Source organism: Lissotriton helveticus, chromosome 1_1, assembly GCF_964261635.1.
Source record: "Lissotriton helveticus chromosome 1_1, aLisHel1.1, whole genome shotgun sequence".
In the NCBI taxonomy this organism is placed as follows: domain Eukaryota; kingdom Metazoa; phylum Chordata; class Amphibia; order Caudata; family Salamandridae; genus Lissotriton; species Lissotriton helveticus.
The window spans coordinates 1830592292-1830620081 of record NC_136057.1 but is presented as its reverse complement, the minus strand read 5'-3'; the positions used below and the strand labels follow the sequence as shown (position 1 = coordinate 1830620081).

The following is a 27790-nucleotide window of genomic DNA, read 5'->3' as shown; positions in this document are numbered from 1 at the left end:
ACAATCCATCGGGAGATGGTTTATTTCTGCACAGCCTTCCCCTTCTTGGCTCCGACATATCCCATGAAGAGTTTGCCGTCCACCTGGCACTCTTTACTGCAATCAAGGTAGAATGACAACGTTCTTTGTGGGTCCAGTCAATGGAGTTACTTCTCTTCCTTACAGAAATGTGGCAGAGCATAAAAGGTAGGCAGGGTAATGGCCTGACCTAAATGAAAGGGAGTGACAACTTTTAGCATAAAGGAAACTCTGATGTGAAGAACCAGCTTGTCTGGAAAGATGGTTAGGTATGGAGGGATAGATGGCAAAGCCTGGAGCTCACTGACATTTCTAGCCGGTGTTATCTCCAGTAGGAAGGCAGTATTAATGGTAAGGAGCCTGAGAGGACAGTTATGTAGCATTTAAAAGGGAGCGCACATCAGAAATGTAAATACGAAAAGGAGGTCCCAATCAGGCATGTTAAAGGGAGAAGGTGGAAACATATGTTGGAAACCTTACAAAAACCTGTTTACAAAAGGGAATTTGAAGAAGGATAGCTGATCTGGCAACCGCAGAAAGGCTGAGATGGCAGAAAGATGGCTATTTAAGGCGCCCAAAGCAGAGCCCTGTTAGGCAAGAGAAAAAATAAACAGAAGTATCTGAAAAAGGCTAGCAGTAAGGGGATCAAATTGCTTTTCAGCACACCTTGCCACAAACTTGCCCCAGCGGCAGGAGTATACCGTCTTGGTGGAGGGACGCCTGGCTACCAAGATAACATTGTAGACTTGGGGGGGGGGGGGGGGGGGGGAGGTCAAAAGCTGTCAGCTGTCATCGCTCAGTCTCGATGCATGAAGGTGGAGCATTGCAAGGTTCAGTTGGAGAACACTCCTCTGCTGCTGTAACAGAAGATCCTCCTGAAGAGGTAGTCTGATCATAGGACCGATGGCCATGCTTAACATCTCGGAATACCAAACTCTCTGAGCCCAGTCCAGAGCCAAATGCAAAACTTGGGCCTGGTCATTCCTGATCTTCTTGAGAATTCCAGGCAGAAGTGGTATTTTCTCCACTCAATATGAAAAGCATCTACGAGCGAAAGCCGTCTTAGATTCCAGCACGCAGAAGTGCTGACATTGTGTGTTCTTGGCGGTGGCAAACAGATTTAGACAAAGTTCTTCCCACTGCTGAAAGAAACTTGCACCACCGCCGGATAGATACACCATTCGTAATCCACTAGGCATCTTTGCTGGGTTTGTCCGCCTGGTGTTCAGAGTCCGCCAGGTGTTGAACCACCTGGATATGCCCTGATGTGCCAGCCATATCCAGAGGCACAGGGCATTGTGACAAAGGGTCCACGACCCCACCCCGCCCTGTTTATTACAGTACCACATGGCGGTGGTGTTGTCCTTGAATATCTGCTCTGACCTTCCCTTGATGGAGGGTACAAAGGCTTTCAATGATAGCCAGATCACCCGGAGCTCCAGTCAGTTGATGTGGAGTCCGGATAACGCCGGAAACCAGAGGCCTCTGATCTCCACCTCTCCCAGATGGTGCCCCATCACAGGAGTGACACATCTGTCACCACTGTCAGATCTTGTTGGGGAAAGGAGAGAGGTCTGTCACTAACTCAGTCACGGTTCGTTAACCATCACTGCATATCTTTTTCAGTTCACTCTGAGATCTGGACCACGTCAGAAAGATTCCCCTGCTGCCGTGCCCACTTGAACATTAGGTCCTACTGCAGAGCTCCCATTGCCAGTGGGCATGTGTCACAAGCAGGAGGCCCTGAGTCCTAGCAGCCTCATAGTCAGTCTCACCAAAACCCAGGATAGAGGCTGAAACATCTGTATCATAGCCTGAATATCCTGGACTCAACGTTTGGGGGATAGGCCCAAACCTGCACCGTGTTCAGAACAGCTCAGAAGAAAGGGATTATCTAAGAGGGAGTCGGATGTGACTTCGGCAAGTTTGTTTTTTAAAGATTTATTTATCATTTTCATAAATATACAGTAATACAGAGAAGGCCCAAACGGCACTAGATAGGTAACACATATTTTAACATCATCTGTCCTGGTTCAATTATTAATATACAAGGCACTTTGGTAAGTACTTAATCATTATTCACACATGATGGGATCACTACATGTCATCCTGAGGTTTATCTACCTGAGAGGTTTGCTCCGTCTGTGAGCCCACTGTTGTTTGTGCCAGTAAGTGTGTACCAAAGGGTTAACATATATCTAGTGGTCTGGATGGTGGGGGTTGCAATTTTGCATAAACTTTACTATTGGTATTGCAGTAGGACATACTGAACGTCCATCCCTGTAACGTTGGCAGGCGTTTACTCCCCGAGTTCAATGCTACTTTGTGTTTTGCCAGCAAAAACGCTAGTGCACTGAAGCGCCAAGAGGACTTAGGAATGTCTTGATGGTATCCTAGTAATGCTTGCAGGGGTGAAGGAGAAATGTTCATGTCTATCATGCGAGATAGTTCATTGAACACCCTTGCCCAAAATTGGGCCACCTTGTTACATGTCCATGTCATGTGTGCAAAGACTGCCATCGGGCTTTTGCATCTGGGGCAAGTGTGAGGGAATGCGGGGTCCATTCGGTGCACTTTAGAAGGGGTGAAGTAAGCCCTAAGTAAGAACTTATAATGCAGTATTTTATGCTCTTGATTAAAGGAGACTTTAGATGTTTGTTTGCAACAATATCACCACTGGTTGTCAGTAAGGTGTTATCCCAAGTTCTGCTCCCATGCCCGTCTCGTCTTCTAATCCTTAGTTGGGAGCATTGCGATGGCAGCTCTGTACAGTCTTGACATCAGATGTTCCTCACCACTGTCTTTGATGTGCAGTGTCAAGGGGGGGGGGTTTCTAGTGGGTAGCTAATAACTTGTGATCCGAGCGCCCTCTGCAGCCTACACAATATGAACTGATCCATGAATGTGGCTTCACTAAACCTGGTCTCCTCTAAATGAGAAAAAACGTGTCCACCAGAGAACAAGTGCCTTATTGTGTCCAAGTCATATTTTTTTTAAGTGCGCTGCACCGCCTTCTCCTGCATGATGGAAATCCAGAGATTTCCAGCAAATGGAAGCACAGAGGAGTAAAGGTGCTGCGCCCCGTTCGCCCAGGAGAGATTCTTCCAGGCCCAGCTGGTTGTCGATAATGTTCGCAGGTCCTGTGGGTCTCAGGCCAATCCTGTCGGCAATAATGCCGACAAGGGTGTGGGGTGGGATAGGTCAGCTTCTGGCCGCAAGTATGGGATCCGTGCGTCAAAGTGAAACCAGTGCCACGTGAAGCTACACTGCGCCACTAAGTAATAAATGAGAAACCTCAGGACCCCTAGGCCCCCCCCACACACTAATCATATGAGATGGGAGCAGAGCATTGCAAAGAAATTCCCATACAGAGGTATTGGTATATTCTGAAACAGATAGAGAAACTGTGGGAGGACAACCATTTTATTCAGTACGATTCTGCCTGCCATAGTGACAGGTAGTTTCAGCCAGCGATCAACCCTGTCGCTCAGTTTGTTCATTGCTGGGCCATAGTTAAGTTGAAGGATTTATGACAGGTCTTTATGAATGTGTATGCTTAAGTACTAGACTGAGTCCTCGCACCACATTAACAGGAATTCTATGTTTTGTTCACAGTGGGCCGGTGTCAGTGGGAAGACTTCCGACTTGGACCAATTAATATGAAGACCCGATGGGGTGCTGTACCATGTGATCTCTTGAAGGATGGGCCCTAGGTTTACGTCTGGCTGCCTCACATAGAGAATAATGTCGTTGGCATATAGTGTTATTTAAAGAGGGCCCGTCTTAAACTGTATGCCTCTATGGGAGTGGTTAACATGGAGATGGCACACCAGTGGGTCCATGGCTACTACAAATAACAGCGGTGAGAGCAGGCAACCTTGACGGATCCCCCTCGATAGTGTGAATCAGTTAGTTAGTGAAACAATCAATCTCACACATGCAACCGGTCGTGTGTATAAAAGGGACACCACCAATATGAACCGTGGCGGAAGCCCCAGCCTGATAAGTGTTGCACAAAGGAAGAGCCATTTCAGCGAATCGAAAGCCTTTTTGGCGTCCAGTGGGACTGCCTCTGCTGGGAGTGTGGGGGAGATCCTGTGGAGGGTAGCAAAAAGTCTACGCAAATTCAATGCAGTTGATCTATGCAGGATAAAACCTGCCTGTGCTAGAGATATCATTTGATCGACTATCAGAGCTAATCTGGTAGGTAACATTTTGGCCAAGATTTTATAATCAAAATTTAATAATGACAGCGACCTATATAAGCCGCAGGTCTTTGCCTGATTTGGGGAGAAGCATGACAACTTCTTCACGCAGTGTTGGTGGATGTTCACCAGAGTCTATGGCTTCCTGATAAACATCAATTAAGTATGGGGCTAGTGTTTTCTTAAATGCTTTATAAAAACTGCCCGTGAAGCCATCAAGGCCAGGTGCCTTTGAGCCATCCATGGCCTCTATTGCTTGGACAACATCATCCACTGTGAAGGGTTCAGCTAAAAACTCCCCTTGTGTATCTTCCAGACAGACCAGTGCAACTTCATTCAAATAACAGTTGCTGGCCGTTGTATCTGGAGAGACTTTAGTGGTGTATAGGTCTTTATAATACGCTAATACCCTCTCTTCGATGCCTGTGCAGCTCGCCATCATCGCCAAGCAAGCCTGTGATGTATGTTTGCCCTCTGCTAGGCTGTATGAGTCTAGTGTGAGCCCCGGGCATTCGCCCTCCCCGTATCGCCTCACAACAGCATATTTCCAGAGGATATAGGATTCTTGTTTTGCCGCTTCCTGAAACTTAGTTAGTATTGCCGCCCGGCGTCTCAGATCCACAGTGGTCCAAGACTCCGCCTATATGGCGTTGATCGCCCCAAGCTGGGCCCAATCCGTGCCAGTGTTCATCTTAAATCCCTAAGTATCCGTGTGCCTTTGGAAATGCAAACACCCTCTATGTACGCTTCCCATAGCATGGCCTTAGTTGTCACCGATTCTGCATTTAGCTCAAAGTACTCTTCTATCTCCAAGGTTAGTTCGGCCCCAAAAACTTGGTCTCAGAGGGCCATCTCCGGGAATCGCCATTGTCTCGCCCTCTCTCCAGCCTCAGGGACCTTCAGGCCAGCAACCACTGGTGCATGTTCTGACAAGGTATGTGGTAGGTGAGTTATCTCATGCAGCCACATAACTACGCTGGGAGTAAAAAGCCAATAGTCCAGGCGAGTACATATATTGTGAGCGGCTGAATAATACGTATATGCTGCTTTCTCTAAATAGAAGTGTTGCCATGCATCTGTTAACAGATATGCCTCCCTCAAAGTGATTAATGCACGCTTGGCCTTGGGTTGCTCATTTGGAGTTGTGGCTGTACTGTCTCGGTGTGTGTCTAATAAGATGTTTAAGTCGCCACCCAAGCATACTTGTTCCACTCCTATCCTATCCATGTGAGAGTGAAGTTCATCGAAAAATCTGGATCGTCCACATTAGGGGCATAGTCATTAGCCAGTAATATAGTATTCCCCATTAGACACCCTTTCACCGACAGGTATCTACCTGCCTGATCAACGTATATCTCTACTGCCCTAAATGGCTGTTGCCTATGAACTAAAATCGCCACTCCTTTTCCGTATGCACTAAGGTCTGCAAAATATCGATTCGATCCCCAACTGGCTGCAAAGCTGGGGGGCACTTGAGGTGGTAAATGCGTCTCCTGAAGAAATGCTATATCTATCTGGGGGCGCTGTAAATAATGCAATACCTAGGATATGACAAAGGCCTCACTTTTAACTGCCCACCAAAAAGTAGTGGAAATAAAAATCACAACCTACTTCTGGCATAGGCATCCTCTCTATGGCTCCCTTGGCCAAGAGAGCCGCCACTTCCTGGCGGAGTAAGGATAGATGCACCTTCGACAGCCTGTCACAAATGGTTGGCATGAGTGGAGGGGTGGTCACGAAGAGCAGTGGGTAGCCCCTTCAGAAAATCTGGAGAGCTCAGCGGTATGATGTTATCAACTTCCAGTGGTGCAGGTGATGGTGTATCCTTCCTGCCACTCATTGCCCATGATGGCTGGAGGGCACATTAAAGAGGTTTGGAGGCTGCAGCTGACCAGACCTCTGTCTGCCTGAACCACAAGGTCTAGGAGTGTCGCGCCATTGGCTATGCAGAGGCAGAGAAACTTTCATGCCGTGGTGGTTGGGTAGGTAAAGATTCATCTGGAATACACTTCCGTGTCCATGAAAGGATGAAGGGCGGACTGGGGATGGGGGGTATGGATAGGCTCAAAGACCAGGCCCTAGCTCTGCTATCCTTGAAGCGCTACAGCGTTGAGTCCGCTTTGTCTCTGAAGAGACGGGTCCATCAAAGGGCATGTCCATAAGCAAGGCTTGGACATCCCCTGAAAGCAAGGCTTGGTACTGTAAGGTCACCGACAAAGAAACGGCTCTGCCTAGCGAATTGGTCTTGTCCAGCCCACATCTGAGTGAGAACTTGGCTGCATCTCTCCCGTTTGCCATTGCTTGGGGGAGTATGGCTGGGGCCTCATCAGGGACCATGGGTAGCACCTGTGCAACCAAATCCTACAGTGCATGGGACTAACGGTCCAAAAGACACGTGGCGTTCACGGAATGCAGTGCAAGGCTGGTGGAAGAAAACATCTTCTTGCCTAAGGTGTCCAGCCTCTTGTATTCCCTATCCGGTGGGGTGAAAAGGAATGCGCCAGAGTTTACACAGGTAGGCTTGAACCACCAAACTGTACAAGTTATGTTGTTATGTTGTTTTGAGGAAATTGGGGTCCACTGGAGTGGGGCAATGGTAGTGGGCAATTGTCCTGTTCACAGGAACCCCTCTGCAGGGCTTGGCCAGGTCCCAAGCAGGACGTCTGTAAGTGCTTCACTAAATGGGAGAAGCAGTTCTCAGGGGGTCACTCCCGGCTAAGCACCTCTGTCAAGACATTAGAGGGCAGGCTATGGTCAAGGTCCTTGACTGCCCTACTCAGCACCATAGCAAAAGAAGCTCCCTCCTCTATAGCCACGGTTAGGCGGAGAGACCATGCCAGTATCTGGGGGCGTGTCCAGTCCAGTCTCACACCAGTCCATGTTGGGATATAGGGACTGATATTTCTCAGTCTCTAGTGGCCCCTCCCAATCTTCCCCACATCCTTGCATGTAGGAATAGGGGTCAAGGTCAGGGGTGGAGGGCAACGCTCCAGTTGGCTCCAGAGTCAGCATCGGGTGACGTCCCTCTGGTTTTGTGTCGGAGTCACGGATGAGATTTGGGATGGTGCCTCCAGAGGGCAACTGTGCTGCCGGGAGCATTGGCATTGGGACCTACGTCCGTGAAGGTCGAGGTGGTACAACCAGAGCCTGTCTGGATCCATCCGTGAATCCAAGGGGCCAGACTGGGGCTGTGGGGCAGACCTGCCTGCAGAGAAATAGTGGGGGCCCCTACGAACCCGTGAGGCCCAAGGCGCGACTGCAGGGATGCGCTGCCTACATATGAGGTGCCTGGCTTCATAACATTTTGGAGTTAGGCGAGGGGGGTTGCTCCGGCTACTGGAAACTAGGGGAGGCACAGAGCCGTCCAGGCGCAAATGCGGAGCCAGGACTTGAATGACGCTCCCTTGTCTCGTCGGATGACTTCGACAGACAAGGTGAAGTTGATGACCTCTTTGACTTCTTACTCTTTTTCTTCTTGTGGGACTTACCCGAAGGCCAGGATGACTTCGACTGCAACGAAGATTGACGACTCTGTGACCGATCCCGGGACCTTCCGCTCAAACAGAGGTCTAAAATCCTGCCATAGGGTAAAACTAAGAGCGCAAAATAGGGTGTTTCAAGGTGTCACCGTGGTAAATGTCCCGCACAATTAGATCTAAAACTCTACCAATGGGTAATTATTAATATTAAATGGCAAATAGCACAAGAAGATTACTAGTGTTACCCGCAACTTCAATAAGCGCTCTGACATGACATGTTCACCCATTTACAAAAACCCCACTGAATACTTCACTGCAGTATATACCATTCTTACCACGAACATGTATGATGTATTGGTAGCCACGAACCGCATGAAGGGTAACATAGGATGTCGACTGGAGGCAGCTTGTTAAGCAATTCGTATCTGAATGATGTTTCTTCCAAGTGATGTGCACGGCTAGTGAAACCGTGAGATTTAACCAATCTGGCTGTTCTCAATTACTAATTAACATGCTGAAGCTGTGATTTTTCACTAAGGATTGCTTGAAAAAGTACAGTTGTTATGCAATGTCACTTCTTTTGAGGACATTATTGAACCAGACCTCACCAAACATAAGGGTCCATACTCCATTGAGGGCACATAAAGAGGAGATGGGGAAATAGCTGTTTTTTTAATATCATTAATGGGTTCACTTCCAATCCTGAGTGGAAGTAAGTTGCAAGTAGTAGTTGCAGCACATGCGAAAGAGCAATTCTGAGTAGAGAAGTTTTTTAACATGTATTCTTCACTGTTTAAAGCCTTCCAGCTTTGAAGTTTTCTTCAGACACTGAAGATGGATTGAAGAGTAGCGAGGTAGAGATGGTTAGTGAGATAATTGCTTTATAGGCAATGCAGCAGAGAAGGAAGGTGATCCTAGAATTTAATGATAGCCAATGGAGTAGTCTCAAAATGGAGGAAAAACGTTTGAATTGTTTTAAAAGAGGTAATCATCTGCCTACAGAAATAAAGTTGGATTTGAGTAAGGCCAGAAAAGATTGTGGTGCCTCCGCAAGGACAGAATGCCAATATTCAGCTTGGAGATTACCAGGGCATGCACTGCCTTCTATAGTTGCTCTTAAGAGAATTTTGCTTTTTTGCAAGACTGGAGGCGGTAACTCAGAGCTTTAGAAATGTTACTGATGTGTGGAATCAATGACAAGGAAGAATCCAGGGTGAAACATATTGGCTGTTTTTTGTGAGAGTAGGTGACAGACTCCAGGAGGGTGAGATCCAGCTTGCACTTCTGTGCCAGGAAAATCAGAGGAACTCCTACTTGTCAGCATCAAGTAAGAAGTTTTCTGCTATTCTTTTTTGGAGTGTGTTTAAGCATAGGCACATCATAGCTACATCAGTAACTCATGGTGTTTTAAGGTATATTTGATTGTAAATGGACACTCCTGTAATATGGAGTTTATATAGTGTGGCTACTCACCCGTGAGGGTCTCAAGGCGCTGGGGAGATGAGGGGGGGGGGGGGTGCTGCATATCCGTCTGGATGTAGAGGTTCAGTTGAAGAGCCAGGTTCTTGAATTGGGTCAATGACAGGGATTGCCTGAGGTGGAGGGGCAGGGTGGTCCAGGTCTTGGTGGTGAGTACGGAGGAGGATCTTCCACTGATTCAGGTCTGGTGGATCCGTTGGACAGAGGACAGGGAAAGTTGGGCAGAGCAAGGTTGTCTGGCGGGTATGTGGAATGAGAGGCGGTGGTTCAAATATTCTGATCCTGCGTCGCGGAGAGCTTTACATGCATGTGTGAGAGTTTGAAGGTGATTCTCTTGTTGATTAGGAGCCAGTGGTGTTGTGTTATGTGGCTGCAGCGGGGGATGTCAAAGACCAGTCTGGCTGCTGCGTTTTGGACATTCTGTAGTTTCCTGAGCTGTTTCTGGGTGACACCAGCGTGCAGTGCGTTGCTGTGGTCGTATGCTGGTGATGAGTGCATGGGTGACCGTCTTTCTGGATTCTGTGGGGGGTCTATTTGAATGTCATGCTACATACAGATTTCTTGTGAAGTGTAGCTTTCCCTTCTGCCATGACCCCTAAGTGCTAACAGATACAAAGTATCCAACAGAAACAATAACTATGAATCTACAGAAATAGATAGTAAAATGGTATGGCTTTGGAGGTGTCTAAATGAGGGATAGACATCAGGGAACTTGAACTATAGAAGTGGCAGGTTTTCGAGCTGAGCAGGCAGAATAGAAAACACTGGCCCCCCACCATGTAAGTCCTTTAATTTGGAAATGACCAGACTAAAGCCTAGTTGTCTTTAGCCCAGCGAGGCCTTGCATTGGACACTGTGAAAAGTTCTTTGCCAGCCCTTTTAGTATATTCACATTTGTCAGACCAACTGTCCTTGTAAAAATAACCTCCTGTAAGGAGGTTTATTAAACATTTGACACTTTCCTTCAAAGCCATTTGTTAAGCCCCGGTGCGACCTTAACCTAGTCTTAACATTCCTTATGTGTATGCCCTTTGAGCCTATTCATAACTGCTCATTGGGTCTTCTGACTTTGAAGCCTGTCTTCCTCATTGCGTTCGTTTATATCAGTCTGTCACATGACATGAGTGATTTGCAGACACTTTCAGTGCAACTGCCCTACAACACCTTCTTTCCAGACAAACTGGTGCTGTGGACTCAGGCGTTCTTCTTAGAAAAGTTTTGACTACTTTCCATGTTGGGCGATAGATCACTCTACCAGCATTCTTTGCCCCCTCTCCCTTTGAAAGAAAGGAGAGGCTCCATTGATGGACCCAAAAGGGATTTAAATTTTAACAATGATCGTACCAATGTAAAACTGACAGTCAGCTTTTTGGGGGGTTTTCTGTGGCCCACAGTAGTGAAGGCTGTGCAGAAAAAGACCCTGTTAAGGTGGATAGTTCGCTGCATCACGATCTGCTATGCACTGGCAAAGAAGCATCCCCTGGAATGTATGAGAGTTCATTCCACCAGATCCAAGGCCACTATCACTGTGTTGGTGCAATTTATTTTATACAGCTTGTAAAGCGCATGGTTACACTAGCAAGTGTGTCCCCGCGCTATTGAACTGTTGCCGCTTCAGCTATAGCTTACATCCAGCCTAAGTAGAGTCTTTCTAAGGTATGAGTCTTAGGCTTTGGGGAAGAGAATTGTTTTGAGCTCTCTTCGGAATGTGGGCTCTGACGTCTCCAATCTCAATCTCATTGGCAGTTTGTTCCACTGGATGGCGGTCTGGACTCTAAAGGACCGTCCACCCATTGGCACTCTTTTGAACTTAGGGACCTGAACCTGCCCCGTACCACCAGATCTCAACTGGCAAGAGTATCTGTCCTAGATATCTGCCAAACTGAAACGTGGATGTTGGTGCTTACATTAAAAAAACACTACTGCTTTGACAACCAAGTACAATCGGAAAGACTCTTCACCCTCTTAGTTCTGCAATAATTTTTTGTTTGAGTCCACTACACAGATCCTCCAACTTTGGAAGTAATGCTTTGATAGCTATTCCAAGCGGAGGAACCTGTAGTTAGAAGTATCCATCTGACGTACAATTACTAACCTTTTTAACGCTCCTTCTGGTGGATACTCTATCTAACTGCAGATTAGTTGCTGCTCTCCCACCACCCTGTTCTAAAAAGGTCTCAAGCTTGTGCTCACCGCACTGTTACCAACAATTGTTCAGGCTCCGCATGTGTGAGCAGGGCAAGGAAAGGAAATCAGAGACTGATATCAGCATGCGGGGATGGTGCATATACGCGACTCTATTCCATCACTTTCAGGGCAGTTATAGTTAGTGCAGAGGAGCACAATGCCACCTTTCAACACATGGGTCCACTGCTACAAAATTATTCGGCCCCAGTCTAGCATCTGGGGATATTCTAAGGTGAAAAATCTGCAGTTAAATTATCCACCGGAAAGACTTACTCAAGGTACTTAAACTTGCTCATCTAGTTCATACATTGCAGAGTGGACCTTACAAAAAAATCTGATGCCATTTTAAACCTTTTTTGGGACCTGGAACAAAAGTGACTACAAGACTGAGGGGATACAGTCATTACATTTGAGATGTATTAAAGCATTTAGAGCCTGTTGTAGTATTCCTGTTCAGAAACCAAGGATGTGCAAGTTGCACACCCACCACTCTGATATGAGAATGTACCTATGAACTGGCCGTGAGCATTACAGAGAGCTAATTCACAGGGGTTCAAAAAACAATCTGCCTAATGAATATTGATTAGTAAGATCGCAAGCTGCTACCCCGTAAAAGGCAGCAAATGCAGGGATGGTGGTCTGCAAAGGAAAGGAGATCATCCTCCTTGCTTTTGATTTCCTAAACACGAAACTTTTTTTTAAAGCAACTTGGATCCATAATAAAGAAAAGTGCTGCTTTAAAAAAAAAAATCGAATTTTGGAACACATCTTAGGGCCTAGGCACTTGTCCCCTGGATCAGTGCCTGATCCCACCGAGGCTTCTCAACAAAATTTCCAAAGGTGAACATGCACCTGGTGACAGCTTGCCTTTGCAAATCAGCCCCTCCTTTATGTTGTTGGTAATTTCTTAATGGCTTGCAACCGCATTTATGGCAGGAAAATAGTGATACATTCCATTATAATTCCAGATCGGAGGAAATGCCTCTCTCATGTCCCTTTCTTCTTCCCTTTTCTATTTGTGATTCGGAATTGGTTGCAAAACTCTTTTAAGAGTTTGGGAAAATAGTCCTGACTTGTGAAAGGGTTTTTGTGCAGTTAAAACATTTTTGCAGTCGCACAGCCTGTTTTTCGCACTGCGTATGCATTGTGATAGCCAAGAAGGTTTGTAAATGAGTTCTGCGGTGCTGAGGTTTGAAGGCTTAGTAAAACAGTAAAGCGCTGTTGGGATAGCCAGTTCCTGGCAGCACTAATAGTTTCCTGGTCTTGAAGGGAAAAGATTAGAAAGCCAAATATCTTTTTCACTAACTGAACCTGACTTTAATTCCACTGAAAATGTGGGGTTCTATGGTCAGTTGTGCATCCATGACATTACCCAGATTACCCAAGTTTTTAACCGCAATGAATGGAGTGGTAGAGACTCCTAGCGCCAGATGTACGAAATTGCATGTTTGCGATTTCCTAATAGTGAATTTTAGCGATTCGTTATTAGGGATTTGCAAACTGCGGTGTACAAAGTGTGTATGACACTGTTAGCCATTCGCAGTGGGTCACAAATGGATCTGCCTCATCAATATTCATGAGGCAGGTCGCAATTGGCGACCCATTGTAAATGGCTACAGTCACAGGGATAGTGGCCTGCTAGGGTCAGCAGAACACCATGTCTGTAATTGCTTTTTAAATAAAGCAATATTTTTTTCGCAATGCAGCCCGTTTTCCTTAAAGGAATACGGGATGCGTTTCAAAATTAAAAATTAAAAGCTAACTTTCCATTTTTTAAGAGTAGGCAGTGGTCCATAGGACCACTGCTTGCTCTTAAATAATTTTGGCGCCCTCATCCACAAAGGGGAAGAGGTCCCTTGGGGACCCTTTCTAGTTTGCCAATTGGTTACCACCAACTTGAAGTTGATGGTAACTGCAAATGTTTTGTGACAGCATTCCCAGTCGCAAAACATTCATACATGCCAGTGCTATTCGGTGCTATTCGGTATTAGGACGTGATGCCCTAAACACACCCCTTCCTAATACCGAATCGCACAAGCAAAATGGGATTTATTAACAAGTCACTGAGTCACATTTTACCTTCCATACATGGCAAAATGTTGTTTGCGACTGGTTAATTGCTTCATAGATCTGGCCCCCAGTTGTCATGGCCTAGGTAACAATAGCTCACAGGGTTTTTGGTGCTCCTACCATCGTTATCTCTGTTTACAATGGGTTCAAATTCTTAATATTTAAAGCTCATTTACTCATCAATGACTAGTAGGTCTCATCTTTATGCACCATTCTCTAGAAGAAGGACTAATGTTAAAGTGGAGCCAAGTTTCATAAACTTAATTATAATATTTGATCGCAAAGGAGAAAAGGTGCGTCGTATGTGTGATCATATGTCCATTGAACAAAAATTGAATGAGGCGCAAGATAGGGCGCGGGTCATGGAATAAGGGGCTAATTGATAGGATTGCAGGATAAATAAATGTGTTCTTCTGGATAGAAAAATATGACGCAGCCCAGCACGAGCACTAGTCATTGGAGAACGACAAACAGTGAGACACCAGGACCGTAAACCCCCCAGGATTTTTCTGATCACGGATTCCATGCATGAGACAGGAAAGGTCCATCAGGACTTCGTCAAGAAATCATTGCCATTCTATAAATGACTGTAGTTGGTTAACAGCAATTGGCTCCAGAATCCCAGTTGGGTATAGTAAAGTAGGTACTGAGCTGCAGTTTGTTAAAGGAGTAGGGTCTGATACAAAATCAAAGTTGTTTTGTTTTCAGCGAGGAAGGGACAATACCAATAGTTAAAGAGAAATGTAAGCAATTTCCAAGGGTGCCTGCAATAGCAGATCTTTGAAAATACCTTCTGCTCATACCGAACTGGGTGACCCCAGAGAGTTGAATGTTCTTAATAATGTATTTTAGTGGCTTAGAGGAACTTAATGATATACAAATATTAGGTGTTTGAGTGAAATACGATTTGGGTCTGTGCTCGGACTACAGAAGCCTTGGGTGCCTGTCAGAGGAGCTCTGTTTTGTGAGAGACCACCTGGTACTGAGATAAACTGAGTATCTGAAAAGCCTTGTGATCTAAACAAAATCAAAACCTCCAACTGAAGTCCACTTTCTCCCAGACTTACCATATTGAAGAATTGTTGGATTTCTTTCTGCTAATAAATAGCAATACACTTGCTGGCAGCTAGGCACTTTACTGCCTATGAGGCAAGTGTCTTGCTACACTATTTCAATGTATGCCACATATAGAATATTTTGACGTACTTTTACCCAAAAAGAGCACTGACATGTATTGATGGGGGAAACAATACGAGGTGACTCTTTTCCACATACCCCGGCAGCAACATGAAGTTCAGGCGGTCGGCGCGGTCCCTCTCCGCCTTGAACAGCTCAGTCCGCTCCTCCACCAGGTGCTCCAGGTTCCTGGAGTAGAGCTGCAGTCGTCTTATCAGGGTGTCCATGTAGCTCTCATTGGTCTGGCTGTGTAAATAAGGACATTTAAAACCAATGCCTAGGTGTAAAAACCACAAAGGAAGACAGCGCTCATTGATAAGTCACTGACAGTCATCTGTAAAAGGTGATGTAAAACACAATGGAGGATGCCTTGTTGGCAGACTCTATGAAGATGCATCAATAACTGATTTGCAAACATGTGGTTGGTTAAATGTTATGAAAGGCCAAACTGATGAAGGTATTCTAAGGCACAGCAATGATGCATGCACTGCTCAGCAGTCCAGCAGCATGGTTTAGCTAAGATAATTGTACCTCAGAGGAAGCATTTGGCATACAACCGGTAAACCTATCACTCCCGGGTATTGTAACCTACACACCTCTAGTTGTGGTTGTGAACTTGTGCATGTGTTAAACAGTATGAGAGACGGAGAGGAATTTCGGTCCAGCAGGTTCCCTCTATGTAATGTGTATCAAACTTATGGAGCCTGATTCACAAAGGTAAACATACACTTTTTTGTTAACGATTTTTTGCTATTCACAAAGGTATTTTACTAGTAGTATCTTTTTTAATTTTTACTTAAAAAGATATGACAGTCCTCTCTTTGTGTGTGCTGAGACTCTGCAGTCATAACGATACTATTAATAAAATACCTTTGTGAATAGCATAGAATCATAAACTTACAAAGAAGTGTACGTTTACCTTTGTGAAGAGGCCCCTTGAGTGCAGTTCCCTGGTGAAAGTTCCAGTCTTATCACTTTAGATGCCTGGACCTGTCAGGTTATCAGAGACGTCTTCTTCTTGAAGCCCGAGCCCTCACCCATCAAGAAGCCGCATGCGTCATCATCGGCACCTCCGTGTTGGGATGTCGCTGCAATGCCCAACCACCCCTTGAGAGGACTCTTTGCTGGAGATCTTTTATTTTGCTTTCAAGCCTAGAATAACCAGACCTCCAGAAGTGTGGTTGTGGGGAGGGTATCTAAGTGAGAGATAGCTTGGTTTTTGGTATGGCGATTACAATTGACAAAAGACCCCATATAGAATAATTTATTAATGGGGCCATTGTTAAAAGCTAAAAAACTAGAGAGAATCCTAAGAATATAATGCTTCCAGGATAACTCACACACTGGTCTAAATGTCTCATGCCTTCTATGTCCTACCCTGATCAAAGGCAATTCATCAAGACCAATGTATGAACCTGACCTACTCAAATGGAATTCCTATTTGGTACCCAGTTCTATTCTTATGTCATTAATGTGTGAAATTCAACTCAGAAAGGTGATAACTAAATCTTGTGACTTACGTCCCTGATGTACAGTCTAAACAGACACTCACGAACAATGTTCCCTCTAATTTGTTTCCCTATGTGCAGCAATAAAGGCGCTTCGTGCACTGCAACTAAGGCTGTTCACACTGAAGATAAGCAACAGCTTAATATGCAAGCATGTGCGGTGTGCAAGCTACCGAAATCAGTGGCATATTAAGGGTGCCTTGGGCCCTAATGCAAACAAGTACAAAAAAGACCCCCCCCAAACACACACATCTCTGGGTTGGTATTAAAGGATGCCCATTACTGGGGCGAAGAGGGCTACTGCAATCCGGGCATGGGTGGCACTGCATCATGTTTCCTAATCATTCTACCTATAATTCCTCTCTATTTACGATCTCCATGCCACTCTTATCTCCTCCTCGACCCTTTTCTTACCTCTGTCCACTTCCCCTTGATCTCCTAGCTTGTCCTTATCGCCTTCCTCCCTTTTAATAGTTTTGTCTCTCCTTGCTCTTCCTTACACTCCCACGTTTCTTTCTTTATTTCCGCTCTGCTCCACTTTTGCTTCATTCTGTCTCCTCTCTTCAATCTACGTCTTACTCTCCTCTCTCCCACAAAGTCTCTCTATTCTCCCTGGTCTCTCTCATTTCACTCTTACTCTGTCAAATCTATACCTTAACTATACATCTCTCATCTTATTCCTCTCCTTTGCTCTGACCTCCTTGCCTTGGTCTATCTATCTCCTTTTGGTTATTTTATTGCCCTTTCCTTTTTTCTCTCCCTCCCTTTTTTCTCTCCTTCTATGTTTCACTCCCCTTTCTTTCTTTTCCTCTCCCTTTCTTGCTTTTTATCTCACTTCCATAGCTCTTCATCTCCATATATGTTTCCTTTTCACTCTACACACATATCTGCCTTCTCCCTCACACTCCAAAATCATCTTTCCTCCCCATGTCTCTATTATTTCTGCCCTTGATACTTTTCTCCTTTCCTCTCGATTACCTTTTCTTACTTTCCATATCCCATTCTCATCCTTGCTCTTTTTCTCTGCTCTCAGATCTTTCTGTCCAAACTGCCTTTCACATTTCCTTGTTCATTTTCTTACCCTGTCTCTCCTCTTCCTTTATTCTCACTACTACATATCTCAGTCCCATCCCTCCATTCGTACCCACCTATATCTCATTGCACCCTTTTGTTTTTCTTAATTTCTGCTGCCTTTTCGCCATATTCATCAACTTCCACACTGTCTCCTTGTCTTTTTTCCTACCTCATGACAAGCTCCTTCACAAACCCATTGAATTAAACTTTTATCTCTGCTCTGCTACAGCCTCTGTTCTGAGTTTTACTAGTGCCTGCCTGGGACCGGTTTCACTCTCTGTGATAATGACCCTTCCACAACCCCTCCCAGAGGGAGACCACACAGAGCTAAACCCAGGGAGACACGTCAAAAGAATAATTGCAAAATTGTTCTTGGGTTGCTTGTGTTTTGGTTCAAGTAGGACCTGGCCTGGCAGTTCGGGCTACAATGCCCATATTGGAGCCAAGACTGAATTGTATATGGCTGAGTCCAAACCGAGTTGCCCTGGTGGGCAAAAGAACAGTCGTTTGGAATGCTACCCCAAGTGATTGCCATTGGTTAGACCTACTGCAAGCATCCCCCCCATCACCTTTCATGTGTTTGATGTAATACACTAAGTGGCCAGGGAATGCCCAGACATGAGCTCCTTTCTCACTGTGCTACCGGAACCAAGCTACAGCAGACCAAAGAGCCTCAATCCGTGTGAAACCAGTCTTGGGTTCCTTGAGTTCTGGTTATGGAGAACCTGGCAGTTCAGAGTGGACTGCTCCTATTGGAGCAAGTTTAAGGCTGATTTGCATATGGCTTGTCCAAACTGATGGGCATAAGAAGAATGGGTTAAAATGCCACTTGAGTGACTGCCCATGTTTAGACTTATTGCCAGCATTTTCTATCACCTTTTGTGTCTCAGATGTTATATAAACTGCAGCCAGTGCAGAGAAGCCTGGGCCTCTCTCATGTCTGGCTTGTGGTGCCTGTGCACTGGTTGCAGTAAAAGTTGCCAAGCCCCTGACTAAAATCACATGTTAACATCACAAGTGGAAATCGCTGCCTCCTCTGCCCCATTTGTCTAACCTCCTCTAGAATCCTCAAAAGGTAATGGGACAGGCAGCCTTGGTCAGGCCCGGTGCCATCACCCTTGCTACCCCTAAGTGGCCTGCATCCACACCTCACCACTTGTGACGGCTATAGAACAGGAACACTGATGTGGTTGTTTCGTACTCTTTTATTTATATAGTGCTTAATACTCTGGACAAAGCTGTGAGGTATTCTGATTTGCCTTGTGATTCTAGGTACCCCTTTGGAATGCATGGCTGATAAGGATTTTGGATGTAGTGTATCCTATATGGGAGATGTTGGGTGTGGAGCATGAAGTTCAAAGACATGGTTGAAACATGTTTCGGTGAAAATCGCTGCAGATAAATATGAGGTGCCACAGAGAGAGTGAAAATTGACCTACCATTTTGATAAAAGCACTATTGTGCAGTTAGATGATTTGGCACACCTACATTTTTAGTCACCCCTGAGATTTTAGGTGTTTGTAAATGGTATGATTTAGTACTCTTCAAGAACCAAAAATAAATGATAGCTGTTGGAGCAAGTTTAGACCTTCATTACAATACTGAACGTGTCTACAGACATTTGGCATGCTCAATGTTAGGCACAAACCATTTTTTTTCATGCTCCAGTGGCCCCTTCTCTTTGGCATCTTCATTGCCTTCTGATTTTGCAACATTTGCTCTGTATTGGTCATTTGGTAACCTTACATTAGCTTGCAGGAAGAACACAATTTGTCCTCATAATATTGACAAGTACCTCTTTAGACTCTTTGTGCTGAGTTAGCATTACAAAAGTGATACAAACTCAGCACACAGTGTTGTGGTTGGATTTACTTTCCAACGCAAATCATGATTTATGTAGGAACGTTGCCCACAGTAACGCAAAGTAGCACTATGCCCTAAATTGTGCTACTTTGCATCAAGGGGGCTTACCATAGGTAGTACATGGAAGTTCCTATGCAACCACCCATGGGTTTTGAGGCATATCCCTAGCTAATAACATTTATAGACAGGAATGTCATCCAAAACATCTTAAAGGATATTTTTGACCTGGAAGCATCCCATTCCATTACAAAACCTATGCTTGGCAGAACGCGTACATTCTTGTACCAAGGTCAGGCATCAAAATTATACGATTTTTTTGTTGTGGCCTTTTCTGCATGAGTATGGATTTGCCACATGTGCCACATAACCCATTATCTGCTGTATAATTTGCAGATTGTAATCTCCCAAAATCTGTTTCTAGTTCGAATGGATAAAAAGTTACTAAAAACAGGTCTATCCGTATCGCTGCGAAGTGGAAGCCCCTTTGCAAAGGTTAACTGGTCACTTCTGAAACGTGCAGCATGCCATTCTTCTGTGCAGAACGGCATGCTGCATGTTTCAGAAGTTTAAGGAAATCTGTATTGACGGCCTACACACTGCCAGAGCCACAATACAATACACGGGCTCATGGTGATTCACAGTTGCTGAGTGGGAGCTATACTCTGATGAATTGAACACAGACATTTGATTTTTTCTGCTCCACATGATTCCTAATCCAATTACTGATTGCTTTTGCCATTGTGCTCTGGAAGTATTGGACAATAGTCTGATGAACTGAACATAGATATTGTTTTTTTTCTGCTCCTCTTGATTCCTAATCCTATTACTGATTGCTTTGCCTTTGTCCTCTGGAAGAATTGGACTAGGAGCACAGAGATAGGCCAGACTAAGCTGCTCGTACCGTTGCTTCACTGATCAGACACTTTTGTCAACTTCCATGTGATCTGGGTCTACCTATTTTGCAGCGTCCTAAGCTGTAAAACAGCAGCTTACGCACGTCTGAATCCAGCTGATTGGTACGTTGGATCTCGATTGGATCGATCATTTATGCGTGGTCGGGGATAGGACAAGATATCCAGAAACAGGAGCAGATGTGAAGAACACTTGGGCCTCCAATACGACGACTGGTTCATTGCTGGACTACGAGTTTTTGCACATTGGATAGATATTAGCTGGAATTGAACAGTGCCATTTGATACTTTCTTTGCCCTGAGGAAGCTCTCTTTGTGGGAGCGAAACGCGTTGGCTGATGATTTGAATTAAATGTGCTTTTAAGACGAATAATATGAAATAAAGAAGTGACTTTTTAAAATATTCCTGGTTTTCTGGACTTTTTGAGCTGTGCAACCCCACTTATCATTTTAACCTTTTGATCTGGAGCACAGCAACGCCACTCAACGGCTGGCGTAGAGGTCAGCTGCACAGCATCTGTATACAAAGGAACTGGCACGAGGTGCGGCACTGAAGGTCCGCTGTTACTGTTAGCTCTTTAAATTCACTAGATAAACCCAAACGACCATCACTTAATGAACAAATTATCTAAAATTCCTTGTCTGTTCAACATTGAGAATATATACATCTTATTTCCACTTTGACTGAAACCAGCGAGGTATCAGCTTCATCACTCCTTATCCTGAGATGTGAACTAGGAATTGATACCTCATACACCATGACCGAACATCATAAAAATCAAATTACAAAACCCCCAAAACTTCCGATAGTGAAAAACACATACCATTCGCATGCCGGAAACCTTCCCCAATTCCTCCCCTTGCCTGCACAATAACACCCACCATTCTCAAAGGCAAACCCGGGCATCCGGACATGTTCTCTTCGTCACACAGCTGCCCGTGCCAGACCAGTCTGTTTTTTGATTTTGGTATCTAAACTTGAACTGCACGATGAGGCGTCCCGGCATCCTGCCAACGAATCACCACCTGGACCTTAGAGCCGACTACCTCCGTAACTCGAAATGCACCAAAAATACAACCAAACCATAATCATACCGAACAGGAGTGCCTTCCAATCATCCCTACAAAAATGCGGCAACATTCCAATCACCTGCTTCAATATGTCCAGCATGATGGGGCGCCGCACCCTCTCCCCACTGCCCTTCTTTCTTGACCAATCCTCCAGGATACACATGTCCATTTCCTCTGCTGACGGTTCAAACCCCCACAACAGTTTCCCAAAGAATGCCACTCCTGCCAACTTACATGCTAAAGTGTTGGCCGACAGACCCTTGTAAATCAGAGACATAATGAAGTGTACCACATCATTCTACCTGGCTTGCCTTCTATCCGTGCTGCTATTTTGCACCACCCTGTCTACACAAACTCATCCCATGTAAGCTCATAGGCGCTGCGGGTAGACTCTGACAACAAGCCAAGGATTAGTTGCGCCACGGTTTTTGCCCACCACCACAAATGAGCCTGCACCTCAGTTTTCCTCTTATCTGCCCATATTGCATGCCCACTGGACCTCGTCCACTGTAAACGAGAAAGAGCATCAGCAATTTCATTATTTACTTCCACAATATGTTGTGCTTTGTGTCATTTGCACGCAAACACTCTAACACAAAAACCCCCTACAATTGCCATATCTTCGGGTCCTGTGCTGACTGGCGGTTGACAATGCTCTCCACTGACATGTTGTCCACGCTGCACATGACCGTTCTGTTAGAAAATTGGCACCCCCAAAGATAGACTGCAACCTCCAATGGGAGAAACTCCAGGTCAATGCTCTGTCCCCCGCTTCCATGCCTCCAGCCACTCCTCCTCACACCACAGACCTTGCCAAAAGAGTCTGAAGCCGTGGCCATCTGCTGCCTCTGAAAACAGCTCAACAGACCACTCCACCTGCTCACCCAATCTCACCATGGGAGTACTATTGCAATCACTCAGAAATACTTGCCATAGCCGCAAATCTTCCTTCACTCCAACCTTGAGGCGCACCCTGTGGTGTGGGAGGGGCATCCCTGCCAGAGCCCAACCTCCTACAGAACATCCTGTCTGCCCTTACTGCACTGCACACACAATTCAAATGACCTAGCAGGATCTATATGTCCTTCACCTGCACCTTAACCTTGCCCAAGATCCTATCCAGGAGTTTGAGACAATGCTGCTTTTTCTCTTCTGGCAATCTGATCTCCATCCTGTGGGAATCCAACTCAATGCCCAAAAAAGTAAGCACCTGCACAGGCACAACTGTCTTTTCGGGCACCAAGGGAACACCCACATCATGCATCAAAGCCGGAAACAACAACAAACTTTCTTGACACCAACCATGAAAACGTCATCCAGCAATGCAGAGAAAGTGGTGTTACAGGGGAGAGGCTGCCCAAAGAAGTGTGACAAAATATGGGGAGGCTGGGTACAATACAGAGGACTTTGACTGTCGGCTAGTTAGCCGTGAGTAGGAGTAACAGGAGTGACTGTCCACAGTAACACACTGAATTATACTTAACCTTGCCTTAGTAAACTGCTCTTGTCTAGTATGCAAAAGATGTTAAACAATACAAGAAAAAGAAAACAGATCAAACGAACTGTGCAATGATGCAAATGTATGGAGTGTACTTGTTGGCAGGTTTGTTCATTTAATAAACAGAATCAAAAAATTAATAAAAATATAATGTCATCCAAATAGTGTGTCATTACCTTCCTTCCTGCCACATGTGTGAAACGTTTCTGCAAAAAACAACTGAACGCCTCAATCAATGAACATAAAATTGAACACTCCATAGGCAACTCTTTGTCCACAAAAACCGTCCCCCAAATTGCATGCACATCTCATAGTCCTCAGGGTGAACTGGCAGCAACCGAAACAATGATTTCATGTCACATTTTGCCATCAACCAGCCCAGGCCAAATTTATTCACCAACTGAACAGCTGTGTCCACAAATGCATAGTGCACCCTGCTACACACCTCATGACCTCAGGAATTAAGCTGCTTGACCGGCAGGCCCTCCGGCAATGACAGATGATGAATCAGATGGAACTCCCCAGGCTCTTTCTTAGAAACCACTGAATCAGTGAAATCCTTAAGTTCTCCAGGGGCCAGTCATAGAACGGCCCTTCCATCCTCCCTTCACTTACCTCCTTCAACAGGTTGCCCCAGACCAATTCCTCCTGCCCTTTCATCAACTGTAAATTGTCCGCCCGTTGCTGCACCCTGGGACCATCACAGCACAAATGAAACCCAAATAAACAAAAAAAGCAAAGGTTTTGGAAATTGTCCATCTAGTGGTAACTTAACCCGTTGCGGGCAGAATAATGAGTGGGCGGGGCTCAGACAGCCCCCAGCCATCCTCCGCACATGCCCAATGTGACGTTGGACGACCGGGGGCCGTCCGACGCATGGAAAGGTTTAAACTAGGGAGGCTGGTCAGGAAAACACTTAAATACAACTAGGGCAAATAGAACAGCCAAATAACCTTTTAGAGGGACTGCTGCTAGTCTGTGCTTGGCAAGAGACAGTGCAAAGTGCAGAATTTCGGAAAGACGTTACTGAAATGTGTTTGGAATTTCCAACTTGATCATTAGTCAAATCAATTTCCATGACTCTCATAAATGGATTTCGTGGCATGTGTTGTAGCAGTCAAGATGACTTAAGGTCAAGCAGGACTCTTGCTTACACTGTTCAATCTCCAGGTGTGCAATAGTTGCCCTTTGAGGATTGTACTTAAGGGCATTACCATTCTGATGCAAAAGCCGACCAAGCTGTGCGAGTGCTGAATTCCAACAGCTTGGTGTACCATATCGCCATCATACAGTCAGCTGTTCTCAATCACCCTGTACCTTCTGTAGGACTCTTGGCAGAAGCTTTATTGGTGGGAATGTGTAGCGTAGGCCCATGTCCAATCGAACCTGAAGGTATCCTAAGGGAAACATTCAGAGAAAAGGATATGGGTCAAAGCGGAAGATACTTCCTGTTGTGGTCGGTGGCAAAGAGTTCCGTGAGGTGCGCCACAAATGGGAAAATACCTTGCAGCTGGGCCCACTACGGCAGTCGAACTACAAGGTCCATGCCGCACAATACCTAAAATGGTGATTTGGTAGGCAGTGGTGGTGTAGTCAGACAAAACGTGAATGGCACTCCCTGTGCAGGGTAACTTAGGCTCCATTGAGGAGAAAGGTTGCAAGTTTTCTGTATGACCCCAATCTGTTAGGCATGACAACAGCATCAAAGTCTGACTCAAAGAGTTCCTTCAAGTGGGCAACTCTCTTGTCCCTGTGGACATGTTGTGCTAAAGATTTGTCATCAAAATAGGCCTAAAGTTGTTCTTTCACAGTTCGGATAGTATCCATGAACTTCAGAGTTTCAAAGGAAGCATTGATAATGGCTTTGAGGTTGGTACTGGTATCAACACCATAGGCGGCGCCAATCTCATGGGGTTGACGACTTGGAAGTCATAGACTTTTTCTGGAGCAGTGCCAGGGGCAGAGTCTATGGAGGCACAGAGTTAAGAGGAGTTGGTGTCTGAGCTGCCAGAATCATCCAATCCGCATAATAGCCCTCACCTCTGGAAAACACCTTAGAAGGTTCCAGAGTTATCATAAAATCATCCAGTATGGCAAGCCATAAGGCCAAGACTTGCACATGGTTGGTCGATAGAGTCAGAAATTCCAGCTTCATTTTTTTATTGTTATAATTGACTCCAAGGAAGAGCCTGGCACTGGGAAATTACATCAAGTCCCTGAACGGTCCCAGAAGTGGAACTGTTTCTTTGAGGAAATGACCTCTTCCTTTGGCACCTCTATTTTTTTGTGGGAAGAGCCCTTAGGAAACTATTTCCTATCGAGGGAGTTACCTGAAGGGGAAGGGGAACACTTTGGGGTATCCGTCTGAGCATTTGCCAAAAGTAGCTTTGCTCCCTGTCCCTGAAGGCTTATAGGTGCATCAATAAACAGGAGTCATAGTCCCCCGGTTCATGTTCAGAGGCAAGGTACAACAAGCACATGTTGTGTGGTTCCTACAAAGACATCTTCTTGCAGTTTCTGCAACTGCCTTTTGAACTCTGAAATCACGGGAGAAGACATTTGACCTAGATGCTCATGAAGCAGAGAGATTTATTCTGTGAAGTAGCAAGATGAGCTCTGGACCAAGTTGATGAAGTCCAGAAAAACAGGAACTGTCAGGAGGGCACCACTTGGGACCTTGTAAACTCAAATGTCATCACATTTTGGACTAATGCAAAAAGAACAAATGATGGACAGAATGCAGAGCATTGTCATGCATTCACCCCAGTATAGAGATCTGGGCCTAAATCCATCGTTTTTTTGCTCACCATGCCATTCCAGTTTGGACCCAGCCATATGCAAATCAGTCTTGACTATGCGCCCAATGGGAACAGTCCTGCCCGAACTGCTAGGCCAGGTCCTCCCTGGACTGGAAACAAGCATCCTGGGACCGGTTTCGGGCTTTCAACCCTCATCAGCCAGGATAGCTTGACTCCAGTGGTATAGAGAGCACATCACATTCTGGACTGGCAGAGTTGCTACTGAAGCCACACAATGCCACCTGGCGGTCCTGCAGAGCTGTTGCCTGGGGAAAATATTCTGGATCTAGTCAGATGCCTGGGGGATATTCATAAGATGAGGAATATGCAGGAAGAAGTAGCAATCGGAAACAGCTATCTGCATGCAATGGACATTACAGTACTGTTGTCATGTTAAAGCACAACACCATAATAGCTTCAGCACAGAAGGAGCTGTGACAAAGGAAACTATACTACTGCAGCAGACTTGCCACAATGGACCCTGTTTATATGTATGTGTTTTTTGTAGCGCAAACCTAGCAAAAAGGCAGGAAAGCACTGTACTGGGCCAAAAGCAAAAAAACAGCCAACGAATAATGGGAGGAAACATCACCACAGTAGTCTTTTCACAAGGAGAGATGTCTAAATGGAACACTACTACAAAAACCTTTTCACTTCACATCAGCAACTTTTCAAAGAAAGATCTGCCTTCACAAGAGCTTTTAGTATCAACTGAGCTGTGTCACTGAATCAGATTTCTAACTGTACTCTACAGCAACACAGCTGACTTGTGTCAGCAGAGGCAGCATCTTGGTTCTTAAATATGAGGAAAGGATTGAGGAGAAAGGCTACAACTGTCACAGATCTGCCAAAAACTGAGGATCTTTCCTTGGCTCCTTTCACAGTTATGATTGACATGTATGGCAAAGTTAATTGAGAAGATTATGAGTTGCGGAATGGCTTAAAATACATATAGTTTGGGGAATTTCTGTTCTACATTCACTCCTGTGTGTTTCAGGATGTTTCTTATTTCTGAATTACCCTGCTCAATTCAATCCCCCTCTCACAGGGCCTTATTGTTGAAGGCCTTGCGCCACCGGTGCGTCACTTTTAAAATGGGAAAAAGTGACGCACTGGTGGCGCAAGGCCTTCATAAATAAGGCCCACAGTATTTAGTGCTGTTTTACGTCAGATCCAGTCTCTTTCACCTGAAGATTTTGGCCAAGGTATTCTCAATTTTCTTGAAGTCCGGTCTCTTCTCTGGGTCCTCCTCCCAGCAGCTTCTTATCAATAGGTAGACCTTTGGACAAAAAACCAAGGGTCATTGAACATAAATAATGAGACAGGGATATATGAACACATTGTAAGAATATGAAACAACATGTAAAACTACAAGGCTCAAGAAAGTATTCCGAAGGAGCACTGCTGAAAATTGGCACTGAATCTCGTTTAGTCAGAACTGCCTTGCTCAATAGTTCACAAGCACTGTAATAGACTGTAAAAATGTAAGTGGAAACATAGGTGCGGTTATCACAGCTTAAGTTGTCTATCTCTAGCACAGCCTATCTGAACTTTAGCTGCACCTTATTGTATGCATTACCATTCCTGGGTGGAAGCAAATGTTCTCAACCCGTCAGCCGCTTCGCTTGACACTGCACTCTCCAAAGTCCTAGTTTATCTCTCCCAGACTCTGTGAAAGAAAGGAATTTAATGCACTGCTGAATGACTGTGTAACTCAATTGTATTACCAGAGCCTGCTTGTGGTGCTGTCTTTACATACTTGTAAGCATCAATTTCTAGAGGGCCACTTACTTGTGTATTACTTAGCTCTTAGTTGTAAGAACTGCTACTAACATTACTGTCATTTCCTCATTGTGCTTTAAGCCAAAGCCTGTTTCTTCTCATTTGTGCTTGCTGCTGCAGGTGTTACAGGCACAACCACTGCAGTTGCTAGCTGTTCTCAGCTGGTTGCCATACCACAGGTGCTCTTTTTATTAGGGCCTAATCATTTCTTGTTTCCACTGCCTGGGGAGTGCAGAATCTGTTTGATGAAATGTAAAATACAAGAAGAGAAGCAAAGAAATGAAAGGGAAGGGAAACTATAAAAATAGAACATTCTAAACTAAAGGACTGACCAACCAGCCTGGACACTGAAGAGCACTCATTTTTAGGTGGATGTGAGCATGTGATCAGAAAACGTCAACATTCAGAGGGCAAGATAACCAAAGACTGGTGAGGACTCCACCATTACCCCATGCAGTGATCTGTCATGGATGGAAGCAGAGTGTAAATGACACTCAGAAAGACCAATGGCAGAAGAGGACTGACCCAAATACCCTTTATGTACCTAAATGCATACATATTTATATATGGATGTATTTAATATAATTACTATAATATATTATTATTTTTATTACAAAACCCAAGCAGACTGCTGAGCCGGTCTGGCCTTTCGAAGAGATTCTAGCAAGGCA

General features: G+C 45.1%; 1 protein-coding gene across 1 annotated transcript in view; it reads right to left on the bottom strand.

Moving 5' to 3' along the window:
• LOC144765655 (guanylyl cyclase C-like) overlaps positions 1-27790 on the bottom strand; it is a 577462-nt gene that overhangs the window by 119609 nt on the left and 430063 nt on the right. The window contains exons 20-21 of the mRNA XM_078650332.1: positions 26525-26616; positions 14714-14860 (exon numbers count right to left, since the gene is read on the bottom strand). Of these exons, the coding sequence (XP_078506458.1) occupies positions 14714-14860; positions 26525-26616 (239 nt within the window). The remainder of the gene's footprint in view (positions 1-14713; positions 14861-26524; positions 26617-27790) is intronic.